The 25,070-nt window shown below is 42.1% G+C and overlaps 1 protein-coding gene across 1 annotated transcript in view; it reads right to left on the reverse strand.

The window, feature by feature from the left end:
* Nucleotides 1–273: 273 nt before the first annotated feature.
* NSUN2 (NOP2/Sun RNA methyltransferase 2) overlaps nucleotides 274–25,070 on the reverse strand; it is a 29,693-nt gene continuing 4,896 nt past the window's right edge. The window contains exons 5-19 of the mRNA XM_079799349.1: nucleotides 22,575–22,646; nucleotides 21,486–21,570; nucleotides 20,321–20,513; nucleotides 16,120–16,194; nucleotides 13,968–14,098; nucleotides 10,195–10,268; nucleotides 9,234–9,364; nucleotides 8,761–8,857; nucleotides 5,675–5,859; nucleotides 5,262–5,354; nucleotides 4,563–4,698; nucleotides 3,834–3,914; nucleotides 3,367–3,505; nucleotides 1,946–1,985; nucleotides 274–1,213 (exon numbers count right to left, since the gene is read on the reverse strand). Coding sequence (XP_079655475.1) covers nucleotides 922–1,213; nucleotides 1,946–1,985; nucleotides 3,367–3,505; nucleotides 3,834–3,914; nucleotides 4,563–4,698; nucleotides 5,262–5,354; nucleotides 5,675–5,859; nucleotides 8,761–8,857; nucleotides 9,234–9,364; nucleotides 10,195–10,268; nucleotides 13,968–14,098; nucleotides 16,120–16,194; nucleotides 20,321–20,513; nucleotides 21,486–21,570; nucleotides 22,575–22,646 — 1,824 coding nt within the window. The 3' untranslated portion in view covers nucleotides 274–921. The remainder of the gene's footprint in view (nucleotides 1,214–1,945; nucleotides 1,986–3,366; nucleotides 3,506–3,833; nucleotides 3,915–4,562; nucleotides 4,699–5,261; nucleotides 5,355–5,674; nucleotides 5,860–8,760; nucleotides 8,858–9,233; nucleotides 9,365–10,194; nucleotides 10,269–13,967; nucleotides 14,099–16,119; nucleotides 16,195–20,320; nucleotides 20,514–21,485; nucleotides 21,571–22,574; nucleotides 22,647–25,070) is intronic.

Consider the following 25,070-nt stretch of genomic DNA (forward strand, 5'->3'; position numbering starts at 1 on the left):
TGACACACAGCAGGAATGTAATAAGTGATAAACTGAAATAGTCGTGCAGCCTGAATAACATCACCTACAGGCTCTCTAACCACAGAGCCGGAGTTCTGGGCAAATTTCTCAAATTGCTACCAGTAAGTGAACCTTGATCTACCCAGATCTGTCTCACTGTAGCTGCAGCACTAATACTGCCCTCTAGAGGATAAAAGACAAACCACAGGGAAGCCCTTCAAGTTTGTTCCTTCTGCCTCATGAAGGTTAAAACAAGCCATACACACATACACGTTTATCATTAACTCTTTATTTAAATGTTCCAAGGATCCCAAACACCATTTAAAAATTAAAAGTGCAAAGCACTCCATCAACAAAAGCACATGAGTATCACAATTCACGATACAGCTTTTACTCCAACAAAGTTTATTTCACCCTTTATTACAAAGGCACAGAAGTCATCTGAGACCTCAGATATTTACCTCACTGCATATTAATGTCGCACTGCTATGGTGCAACTTAACATAATTATTATAAAGCTCATAATGCAGTTTTCCAACAACTCATCAGGAGATATAGACTCTTTCTATAAATAATTAAAAGAAATACTGGACTTAAGAGCAATATAGGCACAACAAAGGGGACCTGAAAATTTCTGTAAGAGCCGTTAAGTTTCTCGATGGAAGTTAAGACTTAACTGTGAAACTCTACTACCTGCAACAGGTACACTGGACCCAGCTTTGTCAAAGAACAAAGTAAAGTGAGCAACTTCTAACAAACTAAAAAAATATTTTTTAGTAAACTCCTTATGAAAGCAGTACTGAGATCATTCATAGATGCTTCCATCGTTCTGTCAGTTTCCAGTCTTTAAAAATATGTACTTTGCAGGTCCGAAGTTCTGGATTTGGTTGTAGACACCAAGGCAGAGGCCCCGCGGTCTCCTCACCGGGGCACAGTGGCACCTCCAGCCGAGTCACTGCCTGTGCTGGTGGCGTCTGGACTGGCAGTCTGTTCTGCTCTCTGGTCGGCACTCACCTCATCATCTTCAAGATGTCCAGAGCTGGCTGCACTCTCGTCCGTCAGAGCAGTCCCCTCTTTCCTCTTTTCTGCCAACACCTCCAGCCCCATCATCCTGAGATAATGCAGCCTTTCATTCTTGGGCACAAAAGTTCGAATTGAGGCCTTTCCCCGCCATCCACACAACACAATGGGACACTGCAGGGTATCTGGTTTCCTACAAACAAAGTGGCTTCATGTAAGTATTAAGTCTTTCATCACTGCCTCCAAAGAGGTTTAATATGCAGTCTCTCCAAAAATTATACCACTAAACCACTGGGAAGGCATTTCAGTCTGTGATCCTGTGGATTTTCTCAAAGATCAGCTTCCTCCTTCCTACCCTGAATATCATCAAACCCTCAAATTGGCCATTTTTCCTTCACTAGCTGGGGTGCTCTGGGAAGCCACCCGAGCTCTCTGTCCCGTTCCTGGAAAGTGCTGACAATCTGGGACCTGCTCCTCCAAGCATTTCTGTCAAGTGCCAGTGGTTACATGAAAGCAGGGCTGGTCCCCTGTGAGCCACAGGGGACCCCCCATGCCCCACCCTAGAACAGCACTGATGCTTAACAGGTAACCCAGGCACTGAACCAACGGTAGAGAAGGCAGAACGCAATCTCTCTTACCTGTTCAATCTTTCCATTTATTCTGTTTAAGACAGAAATTAGGATTAGGTTTCTAAAGCACACAGAACACATACTATGCATTCTATTATCTAAATAAAAATATGTTTGGACTGAGCTGAACATTATCTAGAAAATATTTTCATGATGATATACAAGAATGTAATATTTCAGTTCTAAATTTTCCCTATATTGTTTTAAGGAACATTCATAAAAGGCTTCTTTCTAAGCACGCCCACAATCCCCCAACAATAACACCAAAGCCCGATGGCAAGAACATCCCCACTTACGTAGGATCCGGCTCATACTTCAAGACGACGCTCCCCTTGGCTGGAAGAGAAACAGACAAGCATTGGCCAAGCTTCCTAGTCAGTGGACACCTCTGTTTATATGGAAAGAGAACAAGAAATAATCTACACTCTGGGGTCTCCAGGATCTCAATGAAGAAAGGACTTTTCTTCTAAAACCATGAAGGCATCAGCCAACTAAGCACCAAGTAGGGCCTTCGGAACAACATGGTTCAGGACAATGTGGGAGAGGACCAAGACAGACCATCTGGGATTTAGGTGAAGCTACTCAGCAAGTCTCAGACACAGGGAGGTGGGACTAACTACTGGTTAATTCTCAAAGTTCAAGGTTAGATAACAGTTCCAACTCCCAGAAACAGCATAAAACACATAAAAAATATCAAAAATTATACTGCAATCATCTACAGGATTAAAAAAGTACAAATGGCTCCTTTATCCTTTAAAATAATCTCTACTCTAAATTGAGGTTATGCGTGAGGTGACAAGAGGATGCGGACTCAACACAGCATGTGCTATGTTCTTTAGGCCTCCAGTTTTAAATGTAAAACAAACGGTTATATGACCTCAATAACCTATTTGTTCAAGCTTTCATCAAATTGAGCCAGAAATATTGAACACATAAAAGTTAATAAGAGTGAAGGTGAAGGGATTAAGAACCCCCCCACCCCACCCAAAAAACAACTCACAGACAGCAGTATGGTGATTACCACAGGGAAGGGGTGTGGGGGGAGGTAGACGAGGGTAAAGGGGCCAATAAATGGTGATGGAAGGAGCCTTGACTTGGGGGTGATGAACACACAATACACAGATGTACAGAATTGTATACCTGAAACCTATATAATTTTATTAACCAATATCACCCCAATAAATTCAACTAAAAATTAGTAAGAGAATTATTTTTATTCTTAAGTGAAAATATCACTCAAGTGGTCTAAGTGGAGGTTTACGAAATATAAAATCAACAGTGTTACGAAAATCTGTTTTGGTGAGAATCTATTTTGGCTGGCTAGCAATGCCATAGCAAGACTGCATATTCTGCTTAAACGGGATTGATAAAAATGCATTCTTTGCTGCCACATGGGTACCTATCCTGGTGGGCAGTGACATGGAGCTCCGGCTGGTGGGCTGGCCAGCCCCTAATAACTGCACACCATCAATGGCAGCTGGGAGATGCAGGGTCTCCCAGGGTCTGGGGAAGGAGAGCAACCCTAGGGGTGCCCTTGACCCTCAATACACTGAGGCCAATTATGTTTCCACAAAACCCTCTGGAAACTGACAGTCAGTAAAAGACAGTCACAATGTATTGAATATAAGACTGAGAAAGATTCAACAAGAGGAAACACCCACAGCTGTACTGTCTTTATAAGGACTAGTGAGGCCTCCACGCAAGTCAAACTGCTTACCCAGGTCCTTGGCTTGGATGTATGCCTCACTGCTAAGTTTTCTAAGAAATGGATTTTCCTGGGTTAATAGAATTTTAACGTCTTCCAATGATACAGTGATAATTCTTGAATTAATAAATGGATACAATGTATAGATTCCCTGTGGGAACAAAGAGAGGTCACTTTATGAATGGAAACAATCACCTGGTAAAGTGAGCACCCACTGTCCTCAGGACCATCACCTCACTATAGCCCTGGGCAGGTGCAGCACCCCCTGCCCAGAACCTGTAATCATCTGTAAGCAAACACTCTCCCAGAGCAGGAAACCCAGCCTCAGAGAGTGCAACAGTGAGACTCAAATGGCTGGTAGTGCCAGCCCAGCTCTGAGCCATCCAGACCTGTCGGGCTGGCTCAGAAGCTCCTATTTGTGCCCAACTGCTTCCCATTTATTTGTGGCTGGTGCTGTCCAAATCTGTTCCCCAAATTACCTCCTGTGCTAACCGGAAAGCACAATCAAACTCTTCTCCACTGCTATTTCGACACCAGACTTTTATCCCAGTATTAATAACCTATAAGTTAAAAAATATGATGAAACACACATAAATAAAAGTCAGGATAATCAATTAAAATAATCCCTTCTACCTTGAGAAGGCAGAACTGTAAGTACCTGATGAAAGAAGGAAAAGAGAAATGAAGAACCTTGGAAAAGACCAGGAAACTTTGAAAATGCAAGACTATGTCAGCACATTCTATGGGCTGTCAGGAGCAAGGATCCTGTCCCCCTGGAAGTCCCTGTGAACACCAAGTCCTAGTCAATGTTATGAAACCACTTTGACCTCATGGACCTCCAGACAACACTTGGAGATACAATGCCTTAAATACATAGGCAAAGAGAAAAACAAGTTAGGAAAGCAGTAAAGCAAAAGGAAACAGGGAGCTAAAAGTAGAAACACTCTATAGAAAATGTAAATGACAACACCATACCACAGCAGCAGCAGCCAGACCCTCCAAACCCATGACACCTACCTCCCATGACACAAACAGTGAGAGGGACAGTGGGACAGAAGGGATGCAGGCTACACAGCCTGGGCCTGCTAAGGGCTCTGGGGACCTTGGCCCATACTGAACGTGGGAGAGCCAGTGCCAGGATCTGTCCTCCCAAGGAAACCTGAGCAGGAGTCCTCAATTATGCATCAGTCCCCATCTGTGACCTGTACCTTCATCCTCTCACTATTGTTCAGCAGCACGTTTCTCAGCTCCTTGGAAACCATGTAGAGTTGTCTCTTCTTCCCTTCTGTAGTTCGAGTTAACAAATTCATCCTTGGGAATGAAGGATCCAAAGCATAAAATTTCCTACAAATAAAGCAGAGGTGCTTATGAATGTAATTCAAAATTTAATAGACTGTCTTTAAGCACCCCCTATTCTCCCCGACAGGACAACGTAAGTGACCATTCTGGTAAATATAAACAAGAACTTAATGAATAAGGAAGAGAGAACCTGAGACTGTTATCCTAAGCATCTTTTCTCTCTGTTCTGCCTGGAGATTCCCAATTAAGACCCTACCCAGCCCCACTATTCCTCATCTCCTAAATTAGAACTGAGTAAGGCAGCCTTGGCCACTGATTTCATAATTCAACTGAGTAATTTACATTCAGGATCTGAGTCGAGTTCTTCCATCTCCACTGTCTTTACCTTTGGGCAGTCTATTTTCTCTGATTACTGCTCACTTTAAATTGAAGGGTTCAGTAAACACACCCTAAAGTTTCATCCAGCTGTAACATGCAATTAAAAAGTAAAAATACAGCTATACAGAACTAGATAAAAATAAAACTATGGTTAAATGTTACCAGTTATACATTTATAACCCCACAGTAAACTTCTTTAAAGAATTAAAAAAGGCTGAATTAATCCTTACTGGATTGGTGGAAATAATGGGTCGTCTTCAGGAATAAACACAAATGGATCTTCTTTAAATCCAAATAACTTCATTTTCTTCGATGGAGGGGGACTAAAGGAATTGGGATGAAATCAGTCATCTGAAATCGGAAACAGCACACTCGTCCCTGCCCTCAACCCTCACCCCCAGCTCTGTGCATCACGGGGCTTTATACACACGCCTCCTCAGGTCTTAAATCTCTCCCCACAGACAACAGACAGCAGCACCCACACCAAAAGTTCCTTAACACTGAACTGAGTACTTTGCCAGCCAAAATGTGCTCACACTGCCTGCTGAAAAACCACCACAGGAAAGGTTCTGAGATCCCAGACAATCTACACAGCTGGGAAGACACTAGAATGTTAGGCTCAAGACAGAACCATGTTTCTTACCCACACACGCCATCTTTCTTATTTCCATTATTCTCTAAATCCTCAGTCCTTTCTATTACTTCTGCATCACCAATTCCAGTGTCCAGTTTCCTTTCCAGCTCCGAGGGGCCCGCAGCTTTCTCTCCTGTGGGACCTGCAGGGCTGGACTGCACAGGGTCTCTTGGCTTCGCAGACTCCCCCTGCAGCTGTCAGAGGGAATAGTAAGTCTATTTACACTCCAATCCACTTTGCACTGCTACAAAAAATTAATAACATGGAACTCACAAAATCAATCTCAACTATTTTCCTATAACATTTTATAGAAAATATAACATCTTGCTGTTATTTATAAATATAACATCTTGCTATTATAAACAGAACTCATGGACATTGTTTCTTTAAGGTTAAAATCACTTTACCACAATCCCATAAAAAGCATAAACAGCTGGCAGATAATGCCAGCTTGTCTTCATTTAAAATGCTGCTGGCATCCACTCTGTATAAGGCACACTGAGAGACGCAAAGGAGTCAACGCAATCCCTAAATTGTAGGCAGGGCAGAAAAGACAAGTATAGGAATAATCACAACGTAGGAAAAGATAGTGATACTGTTCCAGAGCACCTGGAGAAACGTCGATGAAAATCAGAAGAATGTACCTCCAGGGACCAAGGAAATACATTGGGTATTTCTGTTGAATAATAACTGTCTGAACTGGGCAAAGGTATAAATGAGGTTTTGAGAAGGAGCAAAATGTTTTACTTATGTTAAATGCTCATATACTTTTTATATAAAGTCTTAAATGAAAAATTATTTAAAACTATATGTCCTTTCTAATAAGTCCCAAGATTGGTAAAAGTAGTAATTCCCAGTCCCTATGAAGTGAGCTTACAAATTAGACACCTAAGAGCACAGAAAAGTTCCCTAGTTCACAAAGCTGTAAAGTGGACTAGCCGGTGAGATTCTAAAGCTATTAACATTATACAACACTGCCTCCCAGAGAATAGTTTATTTAAATGTAGAAAAAGGCAAAAAACAAAACCACCACTTGAGAAACTGTCTGGCAAGGCCAGCAGTGGCCCACATCCTTCCTACCCCCATCTTCGCTTCCTGAAATGCTGCCCCTTTTTCAGAGCCCATCTCAAATGCCTTTTCTCCAGGAAGCTTTCTCTGCTCCATCCCAACGATCTAATCTCGCCCTCCCCAGAACACCAGCAGCACTGTGCCAGAACGGCTTTCCCTGACTCAAACTCTGGATTAGTGTCTACACATCTTCACTGCAACTAGATCCCAGAATCCTGAATACGAAGAATCTCAGAAAGGCCCAGTAGCACAGACAACCAAAATATATTTACACAACAAAATAAGAAACTAATATGATAGAAAAGTGGAGAATATTTAAATGACACTAAGTTGTTCTAAAAAGTGTGATGCCACAGCAGAGGAGACAGGCTTAACAAAAAGTTCAAAACCCATTTACATAGGTGATTATAAAACAAAATGTCAACATAGCCCCAAATCCAAGTGAATCTAAAGTACACTTATGTGAACAGATCTTCAACCTATGTGTGGTACAGTTGTCTGACCCCTGCAGAGGTGACTTGTGGGAAGGTGCATCTTAGAGCATAATATCTATACTATTTTTAGAAACTTAGTATAAAAGCATATAAAATACCTCATTAATAACTTGTTTTTGATTATATGGAAATAACATTTTAAATATAACGGGGTAAACAAAAAAGTTTTTAATTTCACTTTTCTTGGGAAAAGAGGCTGTAAAAAAACCAAAACTACACATGTGGCTGGGGCTCCATTTCTGTTAGCAGTGCTTTGATTGGCCAGCTCTCCTCCCAACCAGGGAGTTAGGGACCGATTAGAGTCAAGGACACCACACAGAGACCTTCACTCTCTAAGGGAAACACTCTCTAGCCTAACACCAATGTCACGGTGACTGCCCAAAAGTGCCAGTTCCAATCCTGGGCCAGTTTGAGGCTATATACTCCTATATTAATCTGGATTAGCCATATCCCAGAAGACTGTTTACTTACTATTTCTCCAAAGTCTAAGCATTATTTGTCCTAATTTTTAAGCATGGATCTGAAAGAAATGCAGACCTTCAGACTGTGACTCCAGGCTAAGTTCTATGAAGGCTGACATACAAACTAACAAAATAATGCCAAACTGATATGGAGGAGAGTACATGTTAAATCACAACTTTGTGTCAAGTCTCGAAAGGCAGCCCTTTCTCAGCCTTTCTGCTTCACAGTCACCCTTACAATGACCCAGGAGGCAGTTTAGATCCATTGCAACAGGTCTGGGCCAATCCATTCCTTTTTAGCTAGGCCTGGACAAACTGTAATTATTCACAGCCAAGGTGAAGACAGGCTTGAGATTAGCAGAGTTCCATCAAACTCTAATTCTACAGGGAATTAGAGTTCAGAGCCAGTTTTGGGGGGGGGGGGGGGGGGGGGGGGGGGGGAAATACTCTGATTTTGAGCCACAGAGCAGTCTTTACATGTTTTCAATTTTTATTAAAGAGTTAGATTTAAGCCCTGGCCAGTGTGGCTCAGATGGTTGGGCAGAGTCCCGTGCACTGAAAGGTTTGCTGATTCAATTCCTAGTCAGGGCACATGCCTGGGTTGCAGGCTCAATCCCCATTGTGGGGACATGCAGAAGATAGCCTCTTTCTCTCTCTTCCTTTAAAAAAAAAAAAAAAATCAAGCCCTGGACGGTTTGGCTCAAGGGTCCCAGGTTCGATTCCAGTCAAGGGCACATGCCTGGGTTGTGGGCTCGGTCCCCAGTGGGGGGCGTGCAAGAGGCAGCTGATCAATGATTCTCTCTCATCATTGATGTTTCTATCTCTCTCTCCCGCTCCCTTCCTCTCTGAAATCAATAAAAAATAAAAAAATATGTTAAAAAAATCAGTAAAAGAATCTTAAGAAATTGCTTTTTGTTTGGAAAACTCAACATTTAAATGAATCCCTCCACACACCATCAGGCCCAGCCACCCCCCACCCCCCAAAACACGTTCCAACTGACCTCTGTCAGCTCCTGCCTTGAATGCACAAAGAGATCACATGATATGCTGTGGCATTTTGGAAGACACTTACCTTTGGTGGACGTTTATTCCATGGCATTGAAGACTTTTTCACTAATACTGCCACAAAGAACCCTCCAGTATTTTGATGATGTGGTAATATTCTAAGACTAAAAAAAAAACACACCACAATTCTCACTTTTTAACTGATCCAAAATACATTCTTTTAGTATTAAATATTAAGACAAGTACTACAAAGATGACCTGTGATAGAGAAGTGATGTCTTGTTAATAGTCACATAGCCCTCACTCAAGGAATGGCCAATGTGTAATATGCAGAAAATCAATGCAGTATCTAATGTATTACCATTAGGTTCTAACTACCTTCATTATTCACAAAGGCTCAATGCCAGCAGCTAACAGGTATGGAGTTCTCACGTGTTGAAAAGTTTACATACCTGAGGCCAGCCAGAGGCGCAGCCCAGGCCTCACAGGAATGCCCAACCTCCCCATTGTCCCCAAACTCTGAGAGCCCCACAAACTCACCACCGCTCTAGATGCATCGCCTGCAACTTCTCTGGGTCCTTTGGTGGGAACATGGTCGGCCGAATCTGGGTATGTCTGCTGTGAGGAACCTCATCCCATTCTGCAAACCACTGCCCATCTTTTGTCATTACCTGCAAAACGAGAGGGGAAGATTCTAAATCACCAGCACTACCTAATAAAAAGGGGCCAGTGTACATGCTCTCAAAAATGATAAATGGTGATTTTCATTTCTCTCTAAAGCTAGGAAGACTATTTGCAAAGATAAAAATGAGATAAATAGTCCAGGCCTGTTTTTCTCAGTGGTTAGAATGTCACCCTGCGCACTGCAGGGTCTCGGGTTCAATTCCCAATCAAGGGCAAGTACCTGGGATGCAGGTTTGATCCACGCCCCCAGGTGTGCGTGCATCAGACAACCAATCAATGTGTCTCTCTCATATTGATGTGTCTCTCTCTCCTTATTTCACCCTGCCTTCCACTTTCTCTAAAAATCAATGGAATAAATATACTATCCTCGGGTGAAGATTAAAAATAAAGGAAGTAACTGTTTATTCTGTAAAACAGGACAATTATTTTATAAAGCATTTTCCATGTGGAATTTAAAAAAGAAAAAACACAAGCCTCATATTGTTTCTAGTTTAAAAACTGAAAAATGAATTCTTGCATATTACAAACGAAGCTTAAATCTCAGCCAATAAAATAAAGCAAAGCTGTACTTATAGAGATGAAAATAAACAAAGCCTATGTCTAATTAGAATGAGGCAGGGAAACTCTTCCATTGCCAGAGAAAAATATTTGTATAATTATACTATTTATTTTTGTATAATCTTAAAATTGATTCTAAAAAGCATAACCAAAGCTATTATTCAAGTTACCCAAATGTGGATGCTTAGAACTTTCAGGACTATGAAGGCTGGGTGGGTTGTACCTACTCTGCTGAGCAGAGTCCTCACAGAAAGATTACCTTCCATTGTGTGAGTCCAGGCATCCACTTCAGTCCTGGCAATTCAGAAGACACATCAGCAAGCTCCAAAGCACCTACGTATCAAAAAATAAAATAAAATAAATTTTTTCCACATGATGCCCAGTGAATGAGATGCAGACCACATACTGCATGATTCTATATTTAGGAGATGTCTGGGTGGGGCAAAACTGTATATAGACCAGTGGTCGGCAAACTCATTAGTCAACAGAGCCAAATATCAACAGTACAACGATTGAAATTTCTTTTGAGAGCCAAATTTTTTAAACTTAAACTATATAGGTAGGTACATTGTTATTAACTTAATTAGGATACTCCTAAGCTGGCCTTTGCTAAAAACGTGGTATTTTGTGGAAGAGCCACACTCAAGGGGCCAAAGAGCCACATGTGGCTCGCGAGCCGCGGTTTGCTGACCACTGGTATAGATAGAACATACATTTGTGGTTCCTAATGGGAACAGGGAGTGACTGCAAATGGACAGGAGAGCTCTGCTTGGGGTGATGGGAATGGACTACTAGTAAAATAGGACTGTGGTGAGGGCTGTGCAACAGTTTAGTAAATTTACTAAAGATCATAGAATTGTACAGCTGAAACCAGTGAGTGTTATGGTATGTCAATTGGAGCTCAATAAAGCTCTTGAACTAGGGAAGAGCTGCAGAGTCCCAGGACGCATCCAAGGCTGACTGATTCCATGACCAAAATCACCTTAAAGGCACCATCAGGCTAGAACTCAGCTAAGGGTCCACTTCTGGTTTTTAGACATGGAAGTCAGATGATTTGGGTCTCCTTCATGCCTTTATGGCTAACAAACATCCCAGAACCAAAAAAGTAACATTTTAAAGTGAACTGTGACAATTTTTAAATATTGTTTTACGCCCAAATTAAGTTTTCTAAAACTGCCCATCAGGACAACAGCCTAGTTTTAAGAACATCGTGTCTACAGTAGCAGTATTACCAGAACCTGTGAGATGGGGCAGGAAACCTTTCACATGAACTACCACTCACAGGCCACAGACATTGATTTGACAGCCTCACAGAAGAGGAAACACCAACAAAGCCCCACATAAGCTATGAAAACTCAGACAATAATTACAAACAACAAAGCAAGAGAATACCCAACAGGCATCTAGCAGTGAGACACCTTTGACCAAAACATTGTATTGACTTCCACTAGTATATCTGAACAATCTTACTTTAAAAAGTGAACACTAATAGTGGAGGTTCCCAGAAACTGGTTTCTTCAAACACTGTCCATTGCTCAGTATGCCTGCCTGCCAGTATTTAGGTGAGAAGCTGCTAATGGTGGCTCAGTGTTTGTAGACTGAATGTTTTGTGGGCTGCCCTTCCTCAAGCTATGTCTCTTGAGTACTTTCAGGTGGGAACCACACCCTGTCCAGTCACAGCAATTGCCAAGTACAAAGCTCAGCAAAGGTCTATGCTCCCATGAAGCCATGTCTACACAGGACACCTGTCACCGAGGACTGAGAAGAGTCTACAAGCCTGAAACAACTACGTTTAATGGCTGTGAAAGCAAGATCTAGACTGGAAACCCACCTGCCTAATCACTGAGTGGGATGCCCAGTTAATCTATTCTATGTATATTAGAGGCCTGGTGCATGAAAATTCATGCACTGGGGGGGGGGGGGGGGGCGTCCCTCAGACTGGCCTGCCCCCTCTTACAGTCCGGGAGCCCTCAAGGGCAAGAGGCGACCCAGTGAACAGGGGAAGGCAATGCCCCCATCACACCTCTGCTGCTGCCACTGCCGGCAGCACAAGCCTTGGCCAGCCCTGGTTACCTGAGCCTCGGGCAGCCCTGGGTGGCTGGGCAGCTGCCATCTGAGGCTTGCCTGCACCTTGGGCCAGCCCTGGGCAGCTAGGGAGCTAAGGGGACTGGGTGCTGCCATCTTGTGGCTATGGGCACCGCCATCTTTGAGGGTGTGACAGTCAATTAGCATATTCCCTCTTTATTGGCCGGGGGCGCCACCATCTTTGTGAGGGTGTGGTGGTCAATTAGCATATTCCCTCTTTATTAGATAAGATAAAAGCCTAAGTGACCAGCCAACCATTCAACCAGTAGCTATGATGTGCATTGACCATCAGTGGGCAGACGCTCAATGCAGGAGCTGCCAAGCTGTGGTGACTTGGCAGCTGTGGTTCTCGGGTGACACACCCAGAACCAGAGAGGAAGGAGCCCAATTCTGGGGTGCATCACATGAGAACCGCCCTCTCGCAATCCGGGACCCGTCGGGGGATGTCAGAGAGCTGGTTTTGGCCCGATCCCTGCAGGCCAGGCCAAGGGACCCCACTCGCACACCGGGCCTCTAGTTTTCTATAAAATTACATCACCCACAGTCTTTCTCTTCATATGCCTTCTGAGATTAAGTACCAACAAAACTGTGGAGATTATGACCATGTAAAGAAACATTACTCAGATATCACATCTTTCTGTAGACCAACATAAGTACAGCGAAAACAAAACAAACACAGTAAATACAGGCTGAAGACAAGAGTGAGGACTGACTACACATAGATCAACCAGCCACTGAAAACATAACTGGAAGCCCAGACTGTTGTAGATACCACCACAGGAAATGCACTCTTGTCTTAACTTCACAAAAATGCATGTAGTAAATTTGATAGCACTCTATTCTGGAATGAAATTTGCAATTTCATTCTATTTGAGAATTTGCTTTAAGAAGAATATGACAGGAAAGATGATCATTTTATTGAAAACATAAAAGGAGAAATAATATTTTACATCAAAATGTTATGGAAATTGCTGTTTCAGAACATTTCATAAAACAGTGCTATAAGACCTCACACCCATCAGAACAGATACTATAAAAAACACAGAAAACAACAAGTGCTGGCGAGGATACAGACAACTAGAACCCTGTGCACTGCTGGTGGACTTGTAAAATGGTGCAGTCACTATGGAAAACAGTATGGGGGTGGGTCCTGAAACAGAATTATCACATCATCCAGCAATTCCACTTCTGGGTATTAGACCCCAAAAAACTGAAAGCAGAGCCTCAAAACTATTGCCCACCATAATATAATGAGGAAGCAACCCAAGTGTCCATGGATGGTATACATACAATGAAATATCATTCAGCCTGAAAAAGGAAGGAAATTGACACATGCTACAACACAGATAAACCTTGAGGGTAGTATGCTAAGTAGGCAAGTCACAAAAAGAAAAATACTGTATGATTCTACTCATGAGATACCTAGTCTGTTCCAACTCAGAGACAGATACTACAACAATGGGGAGAGGATAATGGGGAGTTGTTTAATGAGTTCAGAATTTTAGTTTTACAAGAGGAAGAACTCTGGAGACTGGCTACACAACAATGTGAATGTACTTAACACTACTAAACTGTATACTTAAATATAGTTAAAATGATAACTATTAAGTTTATGTATGTATTACCACAATTACACTGATAAAATCTGACATAAATATTCACACTCAGATAATGGGCAAAGCTTGTAATTCATGAAAAACAGATCTATTATATAAGCTGGTTTTCTATTAGAACTACCTCATTTTAGGGTTTACAGGCTAATAATATAAGCAAATGCCCCAGGAAAAGGTCTACAGAAGTATACAGTATAGCAGCAATTTTCAACCTTTTTCATCTCATGGTACACATAAAGTAATTACAAAAATTCTGCAGCACACAGGCTAAAAATCGCTGCACTATAGCAATAGTTTTGAAAAGTCTATACTTTTATTAATACAGCGTGCCTACCTTCACTTTTTTCTAGTAAAGATGCTATGACTGCTTCATCTTCAATGGGGTTCAGCGAACACGTAGAATACACCATCCTGCCACCTTCCACTAGCTGTTCAGCACCCCGTGTAGCAATCCGCAGCTGTAAGCTAAGGGTTGGATATACTAAATCACTGAGACCAAACATAGCCAGAGAGCGCATTCTTTATGGGCACCCTTTATGTCACATATTTATTATAAGTTTTTATGACAGACTTACAATAAAATACAAAGTACTCTAAAATAAATAATTTCAATTTTTAAAAAACCCTTAAATTCTAGTGAATTTAGAATAAACCTACAAAAGATGTTTCATCTACCCTATATAATAAAAGGCAAATATGCAAATAGACCGAACGGCAGAACAACCGAACAACTGGTCGCTATGACGTACGCTGACCACCAGGGAGCGCGTGTGGAACATGGCGGGCGTTGGCCGCGGCGGGATAGTGGAGCAGGTGAGCAGGGGTGCCAGACCAAGGTGGGGCACTGGTCGCTGTCATTGGGGCAAGCCTCTGGTGGTTACTGATAATTCTTTGCTCCCATGCGCCACGGTCCCACCCGGTGCTCACACCTGATGCTGGCACCAGCCCTGCTTGCACCTGCTGCCAGCGCCAGAGCCACCGCTCACACCCCCTGCCAGCGCCGGCCCCGCTCGCACCCGCAAGTGACACTGGAGCCACCGCTTGCACCTGCTGCTGGTGCCCGGCACCAGATCTGAACAATCAGCGCCATCAGCAGGTGTGAGCAGTGGCTGCCGGCCCTGATCGCCCCTGAGGGCTTCTCCCCTTCCCCCTGCTCCTGAGAGGCGATCGGAGCAGCAGCTGCCACTCGTACCCGCTGATGGTGCTGGCCCCACTCGCACCCACCCTGGTGCCAGCCCCAATCACTCCGCACCATCAGCGGGTGGGAATGGGGCCGGTGCCATTAGAGTGTGGGAGCGGCAGCGGCGGGAGCGGGGCTGCTGGCAGACAGGGGACCGTGGCAGGAGGGGCCGGGCGGTGGCGTGGAAAATGGGCTGAAACCTGCCCCTGTGCCTACCGCAGCCTAGCGGCCCACAAATTTGTGCACTGGGCCCCTAGTATATATATAGAAGCCTAATATGCAAATTGTCACCACGGGAGTTTGACCAGGAGACCAATCACTTGCTATGATGTGCTTTGACCACCAGGGGGCAGCGTGGAATAAAGGAAGTTTCCGGTCAGCAGCTGACAGCTGGGGAATATCAGCCCTCATCGCAGGCTAAGCCTAGGGACCCTACCCATGCACGATTTTCATGCGCCAGGCCTCTAGTGTAAATATAAAAAAGCACCTATTTATATAAACACTGGTTTGTGGAGTTTCCCCAGCATGTTGACAGGCAAAGCATGAAGTGATTAATGACTGAATTCAACATATTAGATGAATTTCACTATTAAAAAACCTCCATAGTTATACAAATATTTGATTTTTCTTTCTATGAACAACTTGTACCCTTCAGCACATTCTAATTTTAATGCCTGTTTCACAAAACAGTGGTATTTATTTAGCAGAGAAACAAAATGTGGTGCTGAAGTTATTAATGATGAACATTCTTTAACATACTTAGACCATCCACTGTTGTACATTTAAGAATGTATAATTTTAATATTAAATGAAGAAAAAATCAAAACTGTTCAAAACAGGAACTTAAAAAATCCATAGGAACAGAAAACTGTAATACACTAGACATGACAGAAGTTATTTTTAAGGTATAAGATTCTTTTTAAGAATTCTACAAAAATATTTTAGGGACAATAAATATCTGAGATAAAAATGTTAAACAAAATAATTAAATACAAAAGAACAGGAAAACAACTGGTAAGACAGTAAGTAAATAGTAATTTCATTTAAAAAAAATTAGAAATGTTATAGTAAATTCTTATAAAACACATTTTTAATAAATGTGTACAATTTTCAGTTTACTACTCTTAAAGATTTTAAAAGCAACTATTTCTGATATACAAGCAAATTCCCATGGAGCAAGTTACATCATTAACACTCTGATGCTTACATAGAGTCAAAGATCTAGATGCCCAATTAGGTGATTCAACAATAAATTTTGACCAACTGATTTTTCAAACAATGCTGCCAACTATAAAGTTTTACTTACCCATGCAGCTGCAAGCTATTTAAGGTGGTCCACTTTTTCCAGACATCGATGTTTTTTCTCATGGTGCCATCTCCACTGGAAAGATATTTAAGAACTTAAAACTCTCTACAGGTAGATGATTAGAGTTTAACAAATATGTCACATTCAAGCTAAATTATAAAATAGGCATCTTAGACTGAGAAACCAAGATGGCGGCATAGGTAAACACCTAAACTGCTGCCTCGCACAACAATTTCAAAACTATAACTAAAAGACAAAACGGACATCATCCAGAACCACAGGAAGGCTGGCTGCATGGAAATTCTACAACTAGAAGGAAAGAGAAGAGCACACTGAGACTCAGAGGAGCTGCAGGAGGCAAAGGTACTGACGCGCGCGCAGAGAGGACTGGCAACTGAGTGCACAACTGGCTTTCTCAAGCAGGACGGAAACAAAAGCTCCTGACTGCACTGAACGCCAGTTCCAGGCGAGACTCTGGGGACCCAGACTCATTCGGGGAGAAACTGGACTGTCTGGCAGCGGGCACAACTCGAGGGCGGCTTTCTCTCAGAGGTGCTTGCAGCGATTAAAACGGGACACTGAGATACAGGGGCCTATTAGGGCAGGGCTGAAGGGAAACCAATGCTGTCTGCTCCGCCCTGAGACTCCGCCCTGTCCAAGCTGAGCAGAGGCTTTTGCAAATCTTGTCTCATAAGGGTATCTCCAGCACAGAAGTTCTCCCAGCGTAGACACAGCTGATCCTCACAGCCAATTGGCCTGGAGGTCAATTCCTCCCAGTCATAACAACAATCAAGGCTTAACTACAACAAGACTGAGCACACAGCCCACAAAGGGGTGCACCAAGAGTGTCCATGTCCACCTCAGGTAACTGGGGAGGCTGAGCCACTGGGCCCTATAGGTCACCTAGCACACAAAGCCACTCTATCAACTCAGGGAAGCAGCCAAAATGCAGAGACAAAGAAACATCACAAATGAAAGAAATGGAGGAAAGCAAACAACTGGATATAGAGTTCAAAACCATGGTTATAAGGTTTTTCAAGAATTTTCTAGAAAAGGCCGATAAATTTAGCGAGACCCTCGAGGATATGAAAAAGGACCAACTAGAAATGAAGCATACACTGACTGAAATAAAAAATATTATACAGAGATCTAACAGCAGACTAGAGGATCACAAGAATCAAGTCAAAGATTTGAAATACAAAGAAGCAAAAAACACCCAACCGGAAAAGTAAAAAGAAAAAAGAATCCAAAAATATGAAGATAGTGTAAGGAGCCTCTGGGACAACTTCAAGCGTACCAACATCCGAATTATGGGGGTGCCAGAAGAAGAGAGAGAGCAAGACACTGAAAACCTATTTGAAAAAATAATGACTGAAAACTTCCCCCACCTGGTGAAAGATATAGACTTACAAGTCCAGGAAGCGCATAGAACCCCAAACAAAAGGAATCCAAAGAGGACCACACCAAGACACATCATAATTAAAATGCCAAGAGCAAAAGACAAAGAGAGACTATTAAAAGCAGCAAGAGAAAAACAGTTAGTTACCTACAAGGGAGCACCCATACGATTGTCAGCTGATTTCTCAACAGAAACTATGCAGCACAGACGGGAGTGGCAAGAAATAGTCAAAGTAATGAATAGCAAGAACCTACAACCAAGATTACTCTACCCAGCAAAGCTATCATTCAGAATTGAAGGGCAGATAAAGAGCTTCACAAATAAGAAAAAGCTAAAGGAGTTCATCACCACCAAACCAGTATTATATGAAATGTTGAAAGGTATTCTTTAAGAAGAGGAAGAAGAAGAAAAAGGTAAAGATAAAAATTATGAACAACAAATTCATATCTATCAACAAGTGAATCTAAAAATCAAGTGAATAAAAAAACCTGATGAACAGAATAAACTGGTGAATATAATAGAATCAGGGGCATATAAAGGGAGTGGACTGACAATTCTCAGAGGGGAAAGAGGTGTGGGGGGTGCGGGAAGAGACTGGACAAAAATCGTACACCTATGGATGAGGACAGTGGGGGGGGGGGGGGGGGAGGTAAGGGCAGAGGGTGGGGTGGGAACCGGGTGGAGGGGAGCTATGGGGATAAAAAGAAGAACAATTGTAATAATCTGATCAATAAAGATTAAATCTAAAAAAAGGGCATCTTATATAATAAAAGAGTAATATACAAATTGACCGTCACTCCAACACACAAGATGGCCACCACAAGATGGCCTGCAGGGGAGGGCAGTTGTGGGAGATCAGGCCAGCAGGGGAGGACAGTTGGGAGGGACCAGGCCGGCATAGGAGGGCAACTAAGGGAGAACAGGCCAGCAGGGAAGGGCAGTTGAGGGAGGCCCAGGCCTGCAGGGGGAGGCAGTTGGGGGACCAGGCCAGCAGGGGAGGGCATTTGGGAGGGACCAGGCCAGCAGAGGGCAGTTGGGGGGGACCAGGACTGCAGGGGAGGGCAGTTGTGGGGGGGACCCAGGCCTGCAGCAGGGGGCAGTTAGGGGTGACCAGGCTGGCAGGGGAGGGAAGTTGGGGGCGACCGGGCCTGCAGGGAAGGGCAGTTGGGGGGGACCAGGCCTGCAGGGGAGGACAGTTTGGGGCAATCAGGCTGGCAGGGGAGCAGTTAGGCATCAATCAGGCTGACAGGGGAGTGGTTAGAGGGTGATCACGCTGGCAGGCAGAAGCGGTTAGGGGTAATCAGGAAGGTAATCAGGTGAGCAGTTGGGAGCCAGCAGTCCTGGATTGTGAGAGGGCAGTCGGACATCCCTCGAGGGGTCCCAGATTGGAGAGGGTGTAGGCTGGGCTGAGGGACACACACCCCCTGCACGAATTTTGTGCACTGGGCCTCTAGTAAATTTTATAATAGATTTGATTCATTAATCTCTCTGAACATGTCTATTTTTATCTACTCAGTTTTTCTGAGGTAATTCCTGCATCTGTTGCTTTCTCTGTAAAGTTTCATTTTCCTTGATGGTCTAGTCACATGTCCTTGAGGTACAGAGTCTGCAGGATGAAAATGTCTTGAGATATTATGGCTTTCATATGACATCCCTCACTTGTACGGCAATGGGTTAAAAATCTATAATTTTTTTTTCCAGCTCACAACTTAGTGCTCATAAGGTCACTTTACTCTCACAATATTGGTATAAGAAATGAGTTAGGCTCCCAATCAAATGAACAAGGTTAGGAAAACATCTGATCCAGAAAAAAATTAGAAAATTGCAACCTAGAAAAAAATCCATTTCATGACCAATTTTAAATTTTACTTTAAAGGGAAATTTTTCCAGGTATTTAAAAACTCAGTCATATTCAGTGCTACCAGCTATTATTTTCAAACTCAGTTCTGTTACTAGCAGTAAATCTGCCACTTGTTTAAACACGATGAAGTTAATACTGATGCATCAGTTAAACACTACTTAGTGCTAACAAAGTTTTGTGGCAGTTTTTGAACTCTAGCCTCACAAAATCATGTGTTCAAAAGCTATTAAACCCTTGTGATCATTGCCTATGTCACCGCCTCAAAGAACTTAACAGCCATCTTTAGTTTGACTCATATCTTTTTGGAAGAAACACAGCCAGATAGCGCATTGCCAGAGACTTTGTAATTATTCTGAGTAGTTTGTAATCTTGTATCACACACCCCAAGTTCAGGACTGATGGCTCATTCAGTTATGGCATAAAACGTTAGTAAAGGTAAACTCTAAAAACCTAAAATTTACATGTAAAATGTGAAGAAAAGTATGTGAACAGATACAGGTAAAATCAGTTTATCAAAAGTTTCAACTCCCAATTTCATCATGCTAAACAATATAAAAGTCACAAGTAAAAACCCAATGTGTTTTTATTTGATGACTGTTTTTACATACTCACTGAAGTACAAGCATATACACTCAGATCAACAAATCACTCCAATTGACTACATCCTGAAATGCATGAGTTTATGATGCCCTTTTCCTCTCAAGTATTTTCTCTCTTTTGACTACCAAAACCACCGCTTTCTTAAGTGTGCTCCACATGCTCAGTCTCCGTATTATTAAAACTCTGTGTCTGTCTTCTAATTTAGGTCATGATGTCTTTCTTCATACCAGCTACCACAAGAATCATACAGACAATGGTGTGTTCATGTGCAGTTTCATTTTAGTCTTTATGTGATTTCTTAATGGATCCTGGGCTTTCCGGTCTCCTGATAATATAAATACCTGCATGGAACGTCACATAGGATGCGATCGTAGAAGAGAACCTCTTTCTTTCCATTCACGTCTATCATGAGTCTTGGTATGCTGGATGCATCGTGGTTGACCACCATGATGCAGGGACTGCTCAATCTTTTGGCCTGATGAACAAGCAGATAGCAGCGCTTGTTGTCCACATCATTTGCAATGACAAATCCCTCTGGGAATATAAAATTGTAGTGTTGGGTGACATGCAGCACAAGTAAATTCCTGAAATACATAACCTGTAGGCTGCCATGTGAAAGGTGAGGATCCACCAAACTTGAGTCCCGAGTGTGAAAGATTGGCTAGGACTACAGGAGTGGTCCAAAAACAGAAACCCAGCAGCTCAGCATGGATTTCATGGTCCCTTAAAATTTCAAAACTTCAAGATTCATTTGTTCAACTAATTATTCACTTTGTACCAGTTATTGTGCCAAAAATGTCTTTTCCATTAGTAACTATTAATTAATTAGGAAGATGAGGGGAGAGAGAAAGGTGTACAAACCAACAGCATCACCTGACAAGTGTTTTAAATACTGCATGTGTGCTGGAGCACCATTCTAGACTCTGGATCAGATTCTTGGGGTGGGGCCTCATACTCCTGAACATTTAAAAGCTGTTCCCTGGAAGACTCTGAGCTGTACCACGGCTAAGTACGTGGTGGAATGTTTCCTGGGTGCCACCTCCTATCCCTCTGGCTCCCCTCTCATCTCCAGCAAAAAGGCAAATACGTCTAGTAACATTTTATAATCAATATTGCTCTCTCATAAAGGAAGTAGGAGATAAAGGTACATAAAAATATTAGAAGACTAACTAGGACTATACACAGTATTTTCGCATCTTTATAAAATCTCTATAAAGGAGCATCACTGATACTACAGTAATAGCTGCCATATTCTGAGCACTTTGTAATCTTGTATCACACACCCCAAGTTCAGGACTGATGGCTCATTTCATACGTGATGCCTAGTAATATTACCTAACTCACCTCATAAATGGTGGTGGGATTTGAACCTGGGGAGTCAGACAGCAGCTCTTAACATAGTCCAGTCCTACTTTCAGGGAAGCTTCAGGCAATGTTCTAATTTTTCCCTGTCTACATCCCACCAAAGTTGCATAGCTACCTCCAAACCCCAAGTCCAATGCATACCTGGAAAAGGGACATTCATGTCAGCATGCAGCATTTCAATTAATTGTGTGGTCTTTGATCCAGGTGCTGCACACATATCTAAGATCTATTAAAAAGCAAGGAAATATTTGAGACTTTTATTTTAAGAAATCAAACATTCTACATTTAATTTAAAACAATTTGAGTCATTCTAATCTTTTCATTTCTATTCCAATACCTAAATATATTTCTTTATAGAATGAATCTACAACGTGATATATTTAACTGATAGGGATCTCGTAACATAGAATGCCCTCAAGTCACAGTGACAAAGTTACTCTCTCCACAGGGGATGGGAACAGACAGCACTACAAGCCAGTAAAGGCAATACATTTAGGGATGAATGAGTAAAGATACTAAATGCAAGAAGCACTATAACATATTGCTAAGAAGAGAGCTACTTGGTCTCAAACCTCAGCTCAGCCAATGACTAGTCCTGTGACCTTGGGCCAGTTACTTCAACTTTTCCTTATCTACTTTTCCTCATCTGGAAAAATGGGGACAGTGGTAGCATCTACCCCCACAGGGATGTGTGGATAATAAAATGAATTCAGGCAAAGAAAAGAGTGCATGTAACAACCTCTCAACACTTGTTCAATGACTTTTAATCTGATTTAGTCAATCAAGACCCCTAAAGATAATCTGTATAGTAAACAAACAAATTAAGAAAAAAATTTTGCCTAGCTGGTGGGGCTCAGTGGATTGAGCGTTGTCCTATGCACCTGGAGGTCAAAGCTCGATCCCCAGTAGGGTGTGTGGAGGAGGCAGCCAATCAATGGATCAATGTTTTTCTCTCATTGATATTTCTATTTCTTTCTCCCTCTCCCTTCCGTTCTCTGAAACCAATAAAAAAATATTTAAAAAATATTTTAAGGAAGAAAATAGTTAAATAACTTATAAAAATCAAATAGGACAAAAATGTGAAATACCTAAAGAAAAATTTATCACTTTCTATTTATCTAAAGTGGAAAAAAAAATTCATTATATTAAGAAAAAAAGGTCTCAACAACAGAGCGGCACAAACACAGACAGCGGCCTGCCCACCATGATTTTCTATATAATACACAATACCTTATGGTGAGGGTGAGCATTAAGCAGCAGTGGTGGAATCATACTAACAGCTTCTTGACGACTGATATTTCCCTTAGAAAATAAAATGTTTAAAAAGTCAGCAATGACATTAAAAAGTGCAGAAAATTTCAATATTGGAAATTCAAAATTTTAAATGCAACAGAAAAAGACCATAGAATCAATCATACACAGAACAATAGTACTATCACACACACATTAAAGAGGTAGGACAGATTTTCATACTAGTGGATACAAGGTTGCTACCTAAAGGTCAAGTAAGGATGACCATTTACCAAAACTTACCTTTAAAAAAACAGTGCATTTTGAAATTTCATTAAAACAAAGGGAATTTTAAGCTTATGTAGTCCCCACTTCCTACCTTCAGAAGATCTGGAAGTTGGGTAAACATGTCTCAAAGGCAGACAATGCCAATGAAATACCTTCAGCAAGAGGAGCAGTCGAAGGGGGCACAGGACAAAGTCACTGTTAGCAAGTTTTTCCCTCTCAGCTAAAACTGTAACTTCTATATCTCAGTCCGTTTTCAGGAACAGCCCATGTCTGCTTTCTTTTCCTGAGAACTGTCTCTCAGAGAGGTCAAAGCATCAACCATTGCTTTTCTCTTTCCTTCCCCAAGATAAATTATTTAAAATTCTTCACTAAATCGTCTGTTCTAAAGATCTTCGCTAGTGGGCTAAGGCATCTGTTGAAGATGTACGACAGTTCAGAATCAGACAAAATTTTCTTGAAGTTCAGCACTTGCCTCAATCACAACTCTATTTTAACAACCTTAAGAATGAATGCTTAAAAAGGGCAAGTAGCCCAGCTGGTGTGGCTCAGTGTCCAACCATGGACCAGATCATGGTCTGATTCCTGCTCAAAGCACAAGGCAGGGTTGAGGGCCAATCCCCAGTAGGGGGCGTGCAGGATCAATTATTCTCTTTCATCATTGATGTTTCTGATGTTTCTATCTCCCCTTCTCCCTTCCTCTCTCTGAAATCAATATAAAAACAGGGGAGAAAGCTATAAAACAACAAGGGCCTTTTGTATAGCTATCACTACTCATCTTATACTTACCCATCGGCCTGTTAGAATCTAAATACAGACTTGTACATTCATTCACACCCACTAATTTTCACCATATGGATTTTGGGCTGGCAATGAGTTTGTGAAGAATGAATCTTAACTTGACTAAGGCACACTGACTCCAAGCATTAAAGTGGGGATGGGAACTGTGGGCCCTTGACTATAGACATCCTGGCAATTAGGCTGTATTCATAAACACATCCTGAAGAGGTTTCACAGCCAGCTTTATTTTTTTAAAAAAATATATTTTATTGATTTTTTACAGAGAGGAAGAGAGAGGGATAGAGAGCTAGAAGCATCAATGAGAGAGAAACATCGATCAGCTGCCTCCTGCACACCTCCCACTGGGGATGTGCCCGCAACCAATGCGCGTGCCCTTGACCAGAATCGAACCTGGGACCTTTCAGTCCGCAGGCCGACGCTCTATCCACTGAGCCAAACCGGTTTCGGCCACAGCCAGCTTTAAATAAGAGTATCTCATCCTGCTGACTTCTGATAAAAACTGGACCATTTCCCTACGATATACACTACTAACAGGAAACTCCCATCTCCTCCACCTTTCCAAGCTGCTCAAATCTGGCTTTTTACAACCTACTCAACGGGATACCACTCCACTCCCCACAAACCCTCTGCTCTATCGTAACTTGCTCTCTAACCATGTTAATCTTTATCTGACCTTGCATCTCAGTCAAAGCAGAGTCAGAAAACCCTTCCTAGTACTGGGCCCCCAAGTACAGAATCAGGAATGAGGTAGTACTCAGTCCAGTATATTCCTAACTATTGAGAAGTGGGGTAGAAAGCCAGGCAAACAGGAGCCGTTTACCAGGTTACCTAAATGGGCAAAAAGCCACAATGATAGGAAACAGCTGTGGGTTGAGGAGAAGTTAGAACCAGGTGAGGTGAAGGGTTTCTAGCTTCAGGGGAAAAAACCTGGGGATATTAACTCTGTTAAGAGGATACAGAAGAGGGAAAAAGAAATAACATTATCTGTTGAAGAAACAGAGGTTTCCTTGACTAGAAGATTAGAAAATAGGAAGGGGGAACTCCTGATTGAAAATACTAGAGCATTAAGTATACCAAAAGGAAAAAAGGGAACGGAAAAGCTTACAATATCCAAACTTTATGGGCATTTAATACGTACTGCGTCAGAAAATAGCTATTTTCTTGGGGAAAAATTTGATATTAAAGGTGAAAAGTTCAATAACCATGATGGTAAATGTTCATTGTAATCAAGAATCTGGGATGGCAAAGAAACCAAGAGGGTGACGATGGTGACATTTCAGGAGAACAAAATTGTCCTATTTAGGTATTATTTTTTAAAACTCACCTGAGGATATTTTTCCATTGATTTTGGAGAGTGGGAAAGAGAGGGAAAGACAGAGAGAAATATCGATGTGACAGAAACACATCAAT

The sequence above is a fragment of the Cnephaeus nilssonii genome (assembly GCF_951640355.1).
Source record: "Cnephaeus nilssonii genome assembly, chromosome: 2".
NCBI classification, from domain to species: domain Eukaryota; kingdom Metazoa; phylum Chordata; class Mammalia; order Chiroptera; family Vespertilionidae; genus Cnephaeus; species Cnephaeus nilssonii.